Genomic DNA, 15593 nt, shown 5'->3' on the forward strand with positions numbered 1-15593 from the left:
GGCTCCTTCACAGGGAATTGTTAATACTTTCAAAAGGAAGGAGCTGTGTTTAGTTAAACTCAATGTGGTGGCAGTGGCCTGTGTGTATAGGACACTTTTCTCCTAATTTTCTCCAAGATGTCTTCAACACTCAGCTTGTAGCACTGTGTGTAATGCTCTAATGAGGTATATTTTGCAGTTTAGGCTATGAACGTGTACTGTGAGTTACCACAGCAGAACAGATGAAGGGCCACTTGCTAAGCCAAGTGCAGTTGCTTGTCATCATTTATGTCTATATGCTAAAGTGATTTTCCTCCTCCCACCCCCTCCCAAGACAACTTTATTAGTATGTCTCATTCCTCCTTTATGAAGCTTCCACTGTAATGTTCTAAGCCTTGGGCTCTGATAAATTGTGACTGTCTCATTAAATTATGATATATACTATGTGTCCTGTTAACACTGGCTTTCTTCCTTCACAGAGCTATCATATATCTGCTACCTAACATCATGTAAGCAGAAGATAACTCTCTAGTGAGCAACACTATATAAATTCTATTTTCTATGATAAATATTTCATATATAGTAATTTCATACAGTCTCAGGACTTGTAAAAATTTATTTCCATTGGTAATGTGGATCACTTCACTACTGCAGGCTGTGTAAAAAGGAAAAGCAGCCTGACTTGGTTAGCATGAAAGCGCTGAATCCAGGTCGAAACTCTCATGCAGAATCACACAAAGATTAAATAAGGTCCATAATGTGATGTAAAGTTCAGATTTCACAAAACTCTCCCCAGTAAATATCCCATCTATTGCTGTGAGCAAGTAGTGCTGAAGAATGCCAGTCAGATTATCAAATTTGATAAGGATTTATTTCCCAAGTAAGGATCTGTTCCAACCTTTGAAAAACCCAGCCTTCCATTTAGACCACATGAATTGCTGTCTTTACTTGCTTGTCTTGGCTCCATCCAGTCATACCTATCACACTTTTTCTAAAAGTCCTTCATTTTTGGTATTTCCAGTGGGCAGTCTTTCTGTCCCCTGTCTTCAGCCCTTGGTTACTCAACATTGTATGCTCAACTAACTCCTAAAAAATGATAAAATTAAAATAATCAATTTGGTACTGAAATAGACAACTTGGGACTGTTTCTTTTGTTACTGTCAAAGGGAAATGTGCTGCAGCCACAAAAAGTCAGCTTCACAGAAGTAATCTTAAAAGATCTTAAAAGTGACTGTGATAAATCATGCATCAGTTTATTGTATTAATCCATTTTTCTCCACTAAAGGATTTGCAGGCTGTACTGAATAATAATATGTCAATTTTTGTCTGTTAATGTGGCTTTAGAATCCTCTGATTTAGGATCAGAGTAAAGGAACAAATTGAAATTTTTGTCATCTTCAGTAAAATAAATTATTTTTTCATTTATAGATATGGCTTTTAAATTCTGACACATTGCTGGTGGAGTCTTCAGGGAGATCCTCTTTCAACAGTGTTTTTACACTGTTTGGAGATACTTTAATGCCTAGCTCTGGACCAGTGGGCACCTGGAATGCTGTAAAAGTCCTTTACCAGCCGTGCATTAAAAGCAGGAATAAGGAGTAAGTGTAACCTTTTCTGAACTCAGGTTCTGACCTTTGATTTGTTTTGCTTTTCAGAGCAGCAATATTTATTTGGGGTCCTTTGGACAGTCCATTACTGTTAGAGTTGTATCTCTTCGAAATTGTGTATAGTTTTTATTTTATTTTTTTTTTTATTCACTTAGCAAAATGCCAGATGGTTTCTGTTACAGACAGAGAGAATCTGTTGGTTAAATTTTTGCACTGTAATATTAAAATGTAGACCAATGGGTTATGTTATTCCTAGAGAGGCACACATGGATTGCTTAGGTATATGGTACAGTTAGAAGTTGTCACCCTTATACAGGAGATTAACGTGTTTGTTCATGTATCCATTTTTTACCTGTGATAACTCACTATGCATTTCTAGAGCTTGGTTGTTTTTCTGGTTCTGTTGGCTGGAGCTAGGATGGTTGTGCAGTGAATCCCAGTGAGTTCTGTCCATATGGTCTCAACGTGCTGCTCTGCAGCTGTAGCTCAAGGTGGTGTAGTTCAGGGTGGAGGAAAAAGTGCAGAGAGACAAGGAATATGGGCTGACACCTGAATGTTGTGTAAATTTAGCCACATCTCCCCCTTTGTCTTCAATTTTTGTGGCTTGTGTGAAAATCTAATCTCAGCTGTCAAGCTATTTATGTAATAAATATGTAACTCTCTGCATTCCCACAGTCCAGATTTTGGATGCCTTTCGTACAACTGAAACCAAGGAGATAGAGGTGGATAGTTACTAGTTTAGCAAATTATACCTGCCCATCTGAGCTTCAGTCTTGACCTTTTTTTTCCCTGAAAATTGTGCTTTCTTTCGCAAGAGATGAAGCTGTTCACAGGATTGGAATCTGTTTAGGCCAAGTTATCCTCACTACTACAGGTGTTGTCTAGTGGATTGGAATAAATTATCATAATTATCATAGCTGTATACATGGACAATGCATCTAACTGTGTCCCTGTTAAAAGATACTTGTGGAATTCTTGGAAACTAGATGACAGATTTAAAGAGATACAGATGTATCTAAAATTTAGAAGACATTCCCTCCAGACTCAATCAGTATACAACTAATTTATAGCCCAAGACCTCATAAAAGTACAGCATAAATGTTGTCTCCCACAGACAAACAAGCATGTGCATATGAATGTAAATATCTTTGTAGGACAAATATGCACCTTACAAGAATGTGTGATACTATGATCATAGTGTTTATCTAGAATATTGCCAAGTGTATCCTTTTTATTTTTCAACCAGATCCAGTATCGAATTGCTGAAATAAACTCTAGCATGGGGGGAGAATGGAAAATTCTAATATTTCGATAAAAGGTCATTATTAATTTATTCCTGTAAGAGAAAAAAAAATTCCTTTATTATAGGAGTAGCTTCAGAAGGTAGCATTGGAAAACCTCTGTGATCTAAATGTTGTTTGGTCATCCAAAATACATCTTAAAGTATGATCATTTAAACTGCTTGTTCTTACAATGGGAGATAGTGCAAGAACCACTGCCTGCTCTAAAATGAAAGCTATTTCACTTGCCACTCTTAAGTCTTACAGAAGCAGGACTTAGTTTTGCTTTTGAAGTTTTGTTCTTTATCACTGAGACAATTTAATTAACACTCATTCTGTTACTTTGACATGTTATTGAGATAAAAGTCATATCTAGTTAGTCACTTAACTGGCATTCACAAATGCTTCTCTTGAATGGAGCTGTCAGCAGCAGAATTTTCCTGTGAGATTATATTCTTTCCATTTCCCCAGACAGACTTGTTACAAATCATTATTTTCTGAAGATTACATTGTATTTATTGTTGGGATTTTGCAGTGAGCAGAAGGCACAATTGAGATTTTTAGTTCTCCTCTGACAGTAATTGACATTTTTCCTGTCCAGTCCCCCAGGACAAATGCAAAAACAGAGGAGAGAAAATAGAGGGTTCTTTTTAAGGTTCAAAACCAAAAGTAATTATTGGTTTAGTCTTGTTTTCCTTTATTTATGTTTCTAGTAAAGAAAAGTAGGACATTAGCATCTGTTTCCACTAACTCATTTATCAGGTGGCTTGAAGTGCTGCTCGGGAGTGTGCAATAAGACTGAAATCTTTCCAGATTGAACGGAAATGTAAACACTGCAAAAGCAAAACTATCAAAACTAGTACCAGTTATTTAGTGCAATATAATTGCATTTAGATCTCAAATATTATATCAAGATTTCTTAACAAAGTGTCTGATTTCTTGAGCAGTGAAAATCCCAACTATTTTAGATGCCCCACATTCCAGTAATTATAATATTTACCTTGTTTGTTTCTGCACACACACCTGCCTTTCAAATAATGCAAAAGTTTTGGAGCCCACTGTCTGCTCCCTGCAAGTAGGGAGTAAGCATGAATACCTCCTGCATAGGAAGCAGTCAGCAAGGGGTCTGCTTGTGACCTGGACCCCAACAGCTGCAAGAATAAAGGATGCACTCTAATACCCTGTTGCATGCTGGAGAGCCTCTTCAGTTGGTGTGAGTCACTGGGTGCACTTGGGTCTGTCCAGTTCCTGCAGTGCCAGAATCTGGTCTGTGCACTGGGAGGGGAAACACCTTTCTTATCTGTGGACACTGCAGAGTCTCTGCTGGGTAACTGGGCCATAGGTTAAGGCAGATAAATGTAAACTAGGAATAAAAGCATTTATATTTAGTGTCTTAATATAAGAACATAATCACACATTTGTAAAACATGGGTGGAGAAATTAAAGAAAATCTGTACTTAGTCTGCTTAAACAAGCATAAATCTGCTTACTCTGAGATAAAAATGTGGTTCCATGGTAGCAACTGAGGTCTCGGGCTTTGTGAAATTTTCCCCTGGCAGGCTGTCTCTGCTTTGGAGAGCTTAACTGGGATTGTCTAATAATTCTCATTCAGGCACACCCTTTTTGAAGTAACCCTTAGATTCAGATTCCATGGGATGCAGTTGAACCTACCCTCTTGGGGGGAGGGTAGAATCTTTTATACATGATCTTTCTTTTCAAGACCTATAGGATGACAGGAGAAATTTACAGTCTAGTTACCAAACTAATTTATTCCTCTTTTATTCAGAGCACAATTTTGTAATTCTTCATAATTAACATAATTCTTCTTCCTCTTCCTCAGATATTATGGTGTTCTTTTTACCCTTAAACTAGAAGCTAGTTTCCCCTTAAACAGAAGCTCTTTCCTCCAGTCAATCTCTGGCATAACTATCACTGTACCTTACATTCAGTATTACCCTAAATATCAACAACGTAAAGGAAACAAACATTTAAGAAGGATAAATGTTCACAGTTCATTACTGGCTGCTAAGTGATCCCAGCTGTAATGATAATTAATCCATTTGGAGTGATAGCTGTTTGGGGGTGGCTGATCCCAAAGCCTGCTGTCACAGAACTGTGTTCTGAGTTAGGCTGAACGTTGCTGAGAAGGTGATGAGCCCTTGTGTGGCATCTGCCTTTTTATTGACAACATGCTGATTCATGTTCAGTTTATTGCTCTGTGTTGATGATCAGATCCTTTCCAGTAGATTATAGTCTAATAAGCAGCCTTCCTCTCTGTTTATTTGCAGTTGTTCTACATCATATTACATCCTAATTTTGTTCAGAACCTTTTTCCCTGTTGGTTGTGGCCATTTTGATTTCCAGCTTGTGGTGCACTCATGGCCCTTCCCAGCTTTGTGTTGTGAATGAAGGAAACATATCTCTTGTTCCAGCCTCTGGGAGAGTGACTGAGATATGGAATAAAACCAAACTAAGAATATGCTACATGGAGCCTCTCTCCATGTATCTTTGTTTTGACAATGAATTATAAACAGTTGTGTTTTGGATGTTTTCTTCTCTGTATGTTAGACTGCATTGCCTGAGAAGATCCAGGCATTGTGAAGTTAAGACATGGTTAGGTATATCCAAACATGCTACTTACAGTGAAGCTTTTGGCATTTATCCTTGCAGACCCCTATTCATATGATCTTCCTGAGAATAGCCCTTAAGTACTGTATTGATTTGTATCTTCCTTCTTCAGCTGTTAAATAGGGCAAGAAACACTTTGGCCTGTCTTACTTACAGTCTAGTGGAAGGTACCCCTTCCCATTCCAGGGGGGGTTGGAACTAGATGATCCTTAAGGTCCCTTCTAACCCAAACCATTCCATGATTCTATGTGTGATTGCACGAGTTCTGGGTAGATCTGTCTGCAGTTAGACTTCTAGCTCTTGTGGGAGCTTTGTGAGCAATCCTGCTACAACAAATTAGTTGAAAATATAGGCTGTCATTTCTTATCACTTATGGAAAAAGTGTGTTATGAGTGTAGTCAAGTCCCATTAGATAGGGATGCCTCGTGCTTTTTCTGCTCCGTTTTTTCTTAGATATTTATGGATGATGTGTATGTGATTATGTTGGTTCTTGCCACTTTTCTCTCAGCAAGGCTCCTTTTCTCTACCTGCAAATCTGCTGCACAGACAAAAGAGATCTTCCTTTCAAGTATCAAGTTCTTGGCAAATAGCATCTTATGCAAACAACGTTGACTGCTGGGAGTGATAATGGTAAATACTGCAGAAGTGAGAGTGTTGTAAAAATGTATGAAGAAAACTGAAAGTATCTTTACATGGCAATTTGACCATAACTTGATTTCAGAAAATACATATACAGCTACAGTTAGAGGAAAATTTCACTTTTCCCTCTGTGGTAGGCAAAGCTTTGTCAAAAAGTCATCGATAGCTTTTTATTTCTCGTGTGCATATAGAGTATCTCAGACAATTTTACAGCTTTTGCAAAAGCCTTCTCCTGTGTAAGAAGTTCATGCTTATCATTGGAGAGTTAAAAAAATGACTTCCAGAAATGGTGCCTTTTATTAGCTTTAGAGGGACAGAATAAGCTAGAAAATTGAGTTTGTGGCTGAAAACCTGGAGTTTTTGAGTCCCAGTGCTTTTATTACAGTCTGTATATAGTGAGCTGTTTATGAAGTTGTTACTGATGTATTCCAGAATGTTGTTTATTTGTCCCAAGGATGGCTTTGATTCTCTATTACTGTATTCTGTATTACTGTATTCTGCATTACTCTAGAGTAATTCACCTCCCATAAAAGCAACAAAATGTTCTATTTCACTGATTTTTGTATGTCTGAAATAGAATGCCTTTTCATGGTGTTTCAGTAACTCTTGCCTGTAGAAAACACATGGGAGAACACAGATCAAGAGTTGACTGACTGAGGATTGGCTGTTTCACTGTTTCACTGTTCTGTGCTCTTTTCAAGGTGATTTCTGTAGTTCTTTATGGTGATTTCTGTAGCATAAGAAACTTCTTGTGCTACACTCACAATGATTAAATGAATAAGTGTGATTGTAAATGGAAATATGAAGGATCTGCTTTGTTTCAGATACTTTTTTTTTCTGCTTCCATCTTGAATTCTTCCATGGTATCAAGTTAAGAGAACTGACAGCGCAGGTTGGGTGGGTTTCCTTAAAAATGTTGAGTGAGCAGTCAGGCAAAGCTTTTTGAAACATGTAGTCTGAAACTAGTTGGGGCTTTGGGACAGGAGGGAAAAAAATACTTTGCAGAGTCTGATAGACATGTGGAAGCTATAATCCATTGAATCTTTGGGCTGAAGCTTGGAGGAAGAGATGAAAGCTGCATCTGAGAACTATTATTTTTAGCTAGAGATTTCAGAAGAAAGAACTGTTCTTGAGTGCTGGTAACATCCTTTTCACCTCTAGGAGAAGATGTATGCAACTTTTCAGTATAACTTTAAGGAGAAATATCCTGGCTTTCTTGAAACTAGACCTGCCATGTGCAGCATCCTTTTATGGTAGTTACTTAAGAACTTCATTCTTGTTTCTAAACACAGGTCTGAGATCTTTCAAAATCTTTGAAGATGTCATATTTTTGGTATCTAATCTTTCTAATTTTAAATAGTCTTAGAAGTACTATCTGAAGTAAAGGAAAATGTTGGAATAAACCCTTTGTCTACCAAATAAGATCTCCTGTATTTTGCTCAAAAAAATTGCTCATATTATTATTCCAGCTGAGTTTGTTGCTTAGACTGCCTTTTTTTGCTCATCTTTTGAAATTTAGCACTTAGTGATGAGCTGTTGAGGATAATTTTGTAATCATAGGTCAAACTATAGCAACTTTCCACTTAGAGGCTTACACTTTTTTCTCATAGACCTGTAAAGACTATTTGGTTCACTTAGGAACTGTTAGTACTCAACTCCCATAGTGCTTTCTAAATGACAGGATCCATTTGAGCAGGCAGGAATCCTATAATGAGCCAAGAGTGAAAAGGCAAATCTTATAAAAGCCTGTTGGACAGATTGCTGACAAGAATTGCTTAAACCTCAAAACTTGAATTCTGAATTGTAGGATCATAGGCTATTTTAAATTAATTAGCATTTGTTGTTTCTATTGTATTTCTCCATGACAGGCTGTGTAAACTGCTGTAAAATACCTAGATTAACAAAATTATTTAGGCTGTTGATTTTACTTGAAATTTTTAATTAGTAAGGGTAAAGCAAATTGGGAGCATATAACCTGAGACCAAGGAAGGCTAATCTGTGGAGTTGTTCAGGATAGTTCCATCTGTGTGTGGCAATGATAGGATATTTCTGTTGTTTGCTTATTTTGAATGCTGTTGCATCAAGGATAAGCAGAAAAAGTAATTTTCACACTGGTCCCTCTAGATACTGGCATTAAGTTAGAAATGAAACAGTGTAACTAATAGGTATAATAAGTGATGCATATCTGGGTATGCATGTTTGAGGCAGGAGAGGAGGGAACCTGACTGGAAAGGTGGGAGATAATTTCCCAAAAAATTGAATTGCTGCAGAATTTTAGAATTTCATTTAAATATATTGCTGAATTTCTGTCAAATAATTGTCTAAAGCAGGGCTATTAGACCTACTCAGAAGTGAGCTGTTGAATTGACATTTTTTATCTGCATGTGATTAAAAGAGTATCACATTTGGTTTACATTCTTCCCAGAGCATACACATTACCATAACACCAGTTCGGCTCTCATTTTTTTTCCGTACTTCACAGCAACACTGAGTAGATTTTGATGTCAGGGAGTTCTCCATAGCCTCAGAGTCAGGAATACAGAAATCTTGCCAGTGCTTCTGTGGGCCCCACTTTTGCTGGCTTTCCTGGAGACAGCATGTCCATATCTCCAGTGCTGCAGCTGGGGCATTTCAGCTGGTACTGATGGGCAGCTGTGTAGTATCAGTAGAAGAACTGGTCAGAAGTTGAATTTTAAACTAAGCACGATTTTTCTTTTCCCTGTAGACAATGTTTTTTTCTGAAGCCTCCAAAACTCTTTTATTTTAGTATGGAAATGTTGTTCAGGTAGTTCCACGTTAGCATGTACTTCTTTTTCCTTATTGGCTGGCTTCTCAACTGTCCTCTGTCTGTCACAAAGTAATATGGTTGAGCAGTATAATGTGTTTCCTCATTTTTGTCCAAAGTTCTTATCTTGTGATGGAAACAATTGCATGGTCTACAGAGAACATTGAAGAAGCATTTCTAAGTACTTTTTATGCTATTTTTTTTTCCAAATTTAAACTTCCAACAGAAGATGGGGAATATTCTCTAATTGGGAGAAAAAAGAAAAATATATTCCACCATAGTTTGAACCAGCTGGAATTAATGCTTGTAGTGCAAAGAATCATATTCTGAAAAAAAGTATTTAAAGGGGCTCTAAGAAGAGCCATCAGATATTTAATGATTTAGTACATTTTGATTCCAATATTGTTACCAAATATGAGGCTCACTGGTTTTAGTCATACCTAAAAAATTTGTCAGTTGATACTATCTGTTTTCTGTTTTCACCTGTTTGCATATTATTTCTGCAAACTGCTGTTCAGCTGTTGTATCTCAAACAAAAGTGGCTGCATGTCATTAATATTATAAAGTCCTCTAATTTTTCAAGCATGTCATGATGATTAAGAAATATGATCTCTTGTCTGAGTTGAGAGATTTTGAACAAAGCTGTATTTTGTTTTTCTGAAGCTGATGAAACTCTCACTGGCTACTGCAGGAAGAGATGAGTTACTGAGAAGCTGGTTTTGCCCCCCAAGATAGCAATTCTGCAGATACTTCTAGCACCTCTGCAGCTCTCCTTTATGTGTAGGATCATTGAATTTAACACAATTGTTCAGTTTCTTGTCTCACCACTTAATGTCTGACGCAAGTGTAACTCTGCAAATTGCTCTGTAATGGACCTGCCAAAAGAATTTCCAGTTCACCTTCACCATCTCTCTTTTGGTCTTTGGCATCTCTTCCAAGTGACAAGTTCGCATGTGTGTGGAGAGCCAGACAGGTACCAAAGTCTTGACTGGGTTGATATTGAACCATTTAGTAATCAAGTACAGTGTTATTTGTTTACCTATAGTGTTTTCTATACCTGAAGTCCATTCTAATTAACTTTAAAAGGATTTAGAGTACTTTATCTGCAACTGTCTTACTTTTAGTTGTTCCATCTCCTCTTTGAGTAAGGTCAGCTACTCAGAGGCTTCCCTTCTCACCAAGCTTCTGTCTGTGACTGAGTCCTTCCATGCCTACCTTACTTCCATTCATCAAAGTTGTGTTTTAGTCTGTCTGTAACATCAGCTCTTGCATCAGCACTGACTTAACTTGGCTAAACCTAGATTTAATCTTCCAACTAAATTGCTTCTCTCTTCCTTTTTTTCTTCTGCTCTGGCTCATGTCTAGACCTCGGCTGCCCAGCTGTATATATGCCCTTCCTTTTCCTTGTGCTTCTAAGCCAAGACCAGGTTTGCCTGTTTCTTGTTCAGTAGAATTTTAAGAAGGCTCATAACACTAAATAAAAATGCCAAAATAATCTACATTCACTGATCTGACTGTGTCAAGGTATGTGTGTGTGGCCAGTGCAGTCCCCATCGTGTCATCTCAGAAGGCTGGTTGCTGGCCTATGTGATCCTCCAGCTCAGCTTTGTGTCTGCTCAGCAGGTCAGCAGGTCTCTGGACCACTGCACAAGTTCTGCAGAGGGCTCCATCAATGTACACAAGGATTATACTGACACTGTTAAATTTCTGTCATGACAGGAGGGGAGATCATGAGAATAGTTGAAAGGGAAGACTTTAGAGTTGAACTAGGGACAGATTTGTGAAGGACAGAGGGGTTATATATACAGGAGAGTATTTCCATGCATAGAGGAAACCTGACAGATGTGTGACGACTTGTATTGGGTGAGGATAGGGAAAAGTGCCTAGAGAAAAGTTGATCTTTCCAGACTGGCAATTGGTGTGCTGTGAGTTTTCATGGTGAACTGTGAGATGTACTAAAACCAGGTAGTTTGAGCATTTGTGACCTATGTAAAAAGCGTTGCTGTGCTTGTTTATGTTTCTGAAGTAACCTTAAGTTTTTACTTAGGAAAGCAAACTGTTCTTGACTGCTGTTTTTATGTATTTATTTAGGATTTAATTGCCTATTAAATTGGACTTGTAGCCACCTCTGGTATTTTAATGTCAGTGTTGCATCATAGCAGCATAGAGTGAGCATCTGTACAAATTTTGCTGCAGTTGTATCGGTGAAGAAGGAAAATTATGATAAAAATAAACTGTTCCAGGAAAATTACAATTTCAGTGGGCAAGGGAAAATACGGCATACATGAAGTTCTAACTTCAGTAATTAGGCTTTTGTCTGGCAATGGCTTGGATTGAATGAGTGGAGATAATAAATTTTGCTGTCAGCAAATTCTCAGGATCAACCAATTCAGTGATTTGTAGCGTTCCTTGTGTTGCTGCAGGTTCATGTAATTACATCTTGAAATATTGAATTTCCTTCTCTTCTGAAGTCAGTACATCAGAAAAAAACCCAAACTTTAAAGCAGCAAGCTGAGAGTTTTTTGAACAGTGATTACAGCTTTTATCTGTAAAGCAGGATAACTTCTCCCTTTGGATTCAGGAATAATGTTTCGGAGTACCTGGCATTTGTGAATACTTCTATATGGAATGTAAACAGCGTTGTGGAAGTGATTTAGTTTTACCCAAAGATTTACAAATCAAAGGCCTGAAAACATTTTCATCTTTATATTCTTCTGAAAATCCATTTCAACTTCAGAAATGGCCTTCTGCTTGGTATACTAGGTCTTAAAATGGGAATTAAGGTTTATGAAGCATATGCAAATCTTCCTCTGGCACAGCTGGCAGGAATAACCTGCATGATAAGTGCTCCATGCTATGGACAGGGGATCCAGGGCTTTTAGGTACAGGATAACAGTGCTGTGCAATTGCTAATCACGTAGAGCATGAGTTTATTCAGCTTCAATTTCGTATGATCTTTTTTTTAAATAGTTTTTCTTCATTGCCTGGTTGATGATGCTGAAAAATTAAGTGTTACTATCTGTTGTTAGTCTAGGGCTCTGCACACCTATTTCAGTGCAGTTAGGACAGGGTATCAAAGACAGTATCCCTCTGGTACTAGTGCTACTGTTGAGGCTTCTGTTTGATCCGACAGTGATGGAGAGACCTGGTGGAAAGATACTGGTATCTAACGTGAGTACAGCACACATCATTTTCCTGGAAGTTTCAACAGGCAGCTCATTGCTAATAAGTGATAGATTAGCAATGAGCTCTGTGGTTATGGACTGTATTTTCTACACAGTGCCTAATGCCAGGCTCCCTTGGTTTCTGGTTAGAGCCTTTACTGGGGACCGTAGTGTGACTGTTAGTAACAAGATGAGGGGATACCACATTGCTTACTGGGTTTGCTGCCTTTTCATGGGACATACCACCTCTCTGCTGCTCTCCCTGCGCTGCCTGGATGAGGAGTTTAGTCTCAGATTGTCTCACTTGAGCCAACCCTGCTTTGCAGTCACAGTCTTAGCTGGGATTACTTTACCAACTGTTTGCCCTGCTTTTGCAGCACGGGTGTCTGAGCCTCTTGACTGTCACATCCTCAATTGCTGCAGTTTAGAGCATATGGTGGGAGGTAAATTCTTGCCAAATTTGTGAACCATGGCAGTTTAGAAAATGAATGATGAACAGTTCATATGTCCAGGCAAGGTCAGCAGCTGAGACTAGTATCTTCATCAGCTATCTCATCCCTGCTCATCAATCTGGTCACTGAGTGCTTCAAACTGAGTGATATGATACCTCCCAGTGGGCTCACAGTGCACAGAACCAACAGGTCACACCAGCTTTACAACATCTAACCATTGGTTCTGCATGTCTTCTATTTCTAGCTGTAACTACTAATTTATTTTTTTTAATAATCATTACTTAATAAACCTGTGCTGTTTTATCATATTGCATCTATAAATCCATTTCTAATGGCTAGACACATGAATTTCAACAGTCCCTTCCCTAAGGCCACATTAGTCAGCATGATGTCAGACTGATATGAGGACAATTATTTTTTTTCCAAATTCATAAGGAAGTGTAAAAAAAATTATGTTCCTTTAACAAGGCCCACTGGGATTTGGTATTACTGATTTAAACCCTTATTAAAGACAAAAACTTTTCTATGTTTATCCATGCAGAGCAAAGCTGCTCTTCAGACAGTCCAGTGCACTTTAAAAATGAAGAGAATTTGATAAACATAGAACTGAAATAATGGAGAGAAGTATGAAGGATCTTTCCTCTCTTTTCCTTTACCACAAAGCCAAAGTTACTGTTAATCACTAATATAAAAAAGAAAAATGGTGTGACAGCACTTCTTGAATTTTAAGGCCATTTCACTATACTAGGAACCAGCAGTGGAAAACTTTTCTAATTGTTGGAAGGAAACTACTTGTGACACTGAAGAAAAAAACAGAAGATAAAAAAGATCTGCCTCATTCGCTAGCAGGAGGATTAATTCTCCTGTATAATTAATCTGATATTCTTAGCCTCATTCTTCAGCACCCAAATCTCTATTCTTTCTATGCGAGGTAATTTTTACTCTTGTATACCTCTGTTGGGACCTCAGTTTAGTATCCCCCTACTGCCCTCTCCTAGGAAGCTCTTGAAGGAGAATTAAATGGAAATGTATTCGATGAGATACTTTATGTTCAACTCCCTCTTGTTTTCTTTCAGTAATTAGGAAATTAAAGTGTTTCTAAGGGCTTGGAAATTAAAAACCTGATGTAAAATTAGACCATTTAATTAAATTATAAAAACTGAACCTATTTTTTTTTTTAGGAAAAAGAAATTTTACAAGAGGCCATAATGTGGTTGGTAGACAGTTTTAAGTTTCAAAGCAGTAGAGTTGCTTTGGATATTTTCACTCCTTTTTGTAAATCTGAGCAATCTGTGTATCCATAAATTAGCCATTCCTCCTTTTGTAGAGAGTTATACATTGGTAAATACCTACACTATATCATTCAGTCTTCCTTTGGGTAAATTTCTGCCTTTTTCATTTTCAATTCAGAAATAATCTGTGATTTCCATTCTGTAGATCATTCAGAGGCACAACTGAAGTATCAGACATAATGGTATTGCAATCTCATGAAACTGAGTTCACCACTACTGCAGGCATATCCAGATCCCATTGTATTGGGTATTATGTCCTAAGACTTAAATTCCCACACAACACAAGAAAAAAATCTCTAAAGGTGCATATTTGCTGTGATGCCTAGAGGGTGTAAGTTACTCTAGCAAAGGTGAATTTTATGTTGCCAGTGTCAGAAACCTTATTTGGAACTATGACTAAGAAAATACACTTCCACTTCTTTGCAAAGGTCCCTGTTCATTGAGGCTTTCTGATATTTAGCTCTGAAATGCTGTTCATTGAGGTTCCTCTGAAATAATTTACATTCACTGGCAGTCTATACAGGGCTGTCTGTAGGTATTTAGGCTACACAATCCCCAAAAAAAACATTGAAGAAAAAAATACAAGCCTGGATATAGCCTGGGCTGATATTACCCTTTTTACAAGCAGTGGCACTGAATACTATATGGAAGGCTGAATATGCCTAGATGTTCTAGACTATTGATTAAACTACAGTTGTTGACCTTTAAACAGCATGTGCATGTATTTTTACCCTGTGTAGATAAACCAGGAATATGTATTCTCTCCTGTGGCCCAGATAATATTTTGTTTCAATAAGTAATAGGAACATTGTCTTGAATGTCATTGTGTTCACCTTGCCTAATATTCAGTGATTTACTCTGGTTACAAAATTCTGGGTTTTTTTATGTAGAATTGGTAAAATAATCTTTACATCTGATCAACCCAAAAATCTTTATAATTTATCTCTTGAATTGTGGGGTTTTTTTTCTGCAGCATCTGGCACATTTGACATTTTGTCAGTAATGGTTATTGAAACTGGGCACACTGGCACGGTTGCTGCTACTCTGTAGATATTTTAATCAGAATTACCAATTTGAAAGTCATCTGGTAGGTTTTTTGGGCAAGTGAACCAAATATTTTTGGACCAACTTCAGCGTTTCAATGAGTATAGGAGGACTTCAAACATGAAACTGGAAAACAAGTCAATCACAGTTGAAACTAGAAGCTGAAATGACTTTAAATAGTTCTTGAACATGCATTTTGATGCTGAGAATTATAAGAGGTTAAGAATGGTAAGTGTAGTTGTATTTAAATTTTGGACATCACATACTAGTTTATTTTGAAATAGATATAAAATTCCTCCCTAAGGTGGTACAGCTTAGTTCACTGCCCTTATTTTAATTATGAGAAGTTCTGTTCTTTGAAAGATTAGTTATCTTTGCTGTCTCCTGATTTAAACTTTCCTTATGCATTTACTCTGATTAATTTGTTCATCCAAGAATTGATTGGGTGAACTGAAGTGAATTAAATGCCATTTCAAGTGAGATGAGTGTTTTTCTAAATCATCTGACCCTCAATGAGTCTGGGCAGACTGTTCATGAGGTTTTTGGAACCTTTTGTACTGAACTACTACTTTGGTACTGAACTAGTTAAAAATTTATATTTGATCTGCTTTGCCACTGTTTTGAATGATGGATTTGTGCTTCTTGGTTGCCTGTTTACCAACCTTTCACATTTTACATGGTGCAAAATAATTCTTAGCTACTGAACATAGCATTTGTATGTAG

The 15593-nt window shown here is 37.5% G+C and overlaps 1 protein-coding gene across 1 annotated transcript in view; it reads left to right on the top strand.

Annotated features, from left to right (window-relative positions):
* Positions 1 to 15593, top strand: part of UBE3D (ubiquitin protein ligase E3D) — a 49898-nt gene that overhangs the window by 22527 nt on the left and 11778 nt on the right. The window contains exon 7 of the mRNA XM_010003146.1: positions 1408 to 1577. Within this exon, the coding sequence (XP_010001448.1) occupies positions 1408 to 1577 (170 nt within the window). The remainder of the gene's footprint in view (positions 1 to 1407; positions 1578 to 15593) is intronic.

Source organism: Chaetura pelagica, unplaced genomic scaffold, assembly GCF_000747805.2.
Source record: "Chaetura pelagica isolate M959 unplaced genomic scaffold, ChaPel_1.0 scaffold170, whole genome shotgun sequence".
NCBI lineage: Eukaryota > Metazoa > Chordata > Aves > Apodiformes > Apodidae > Chaetura > Chaetura pelagica.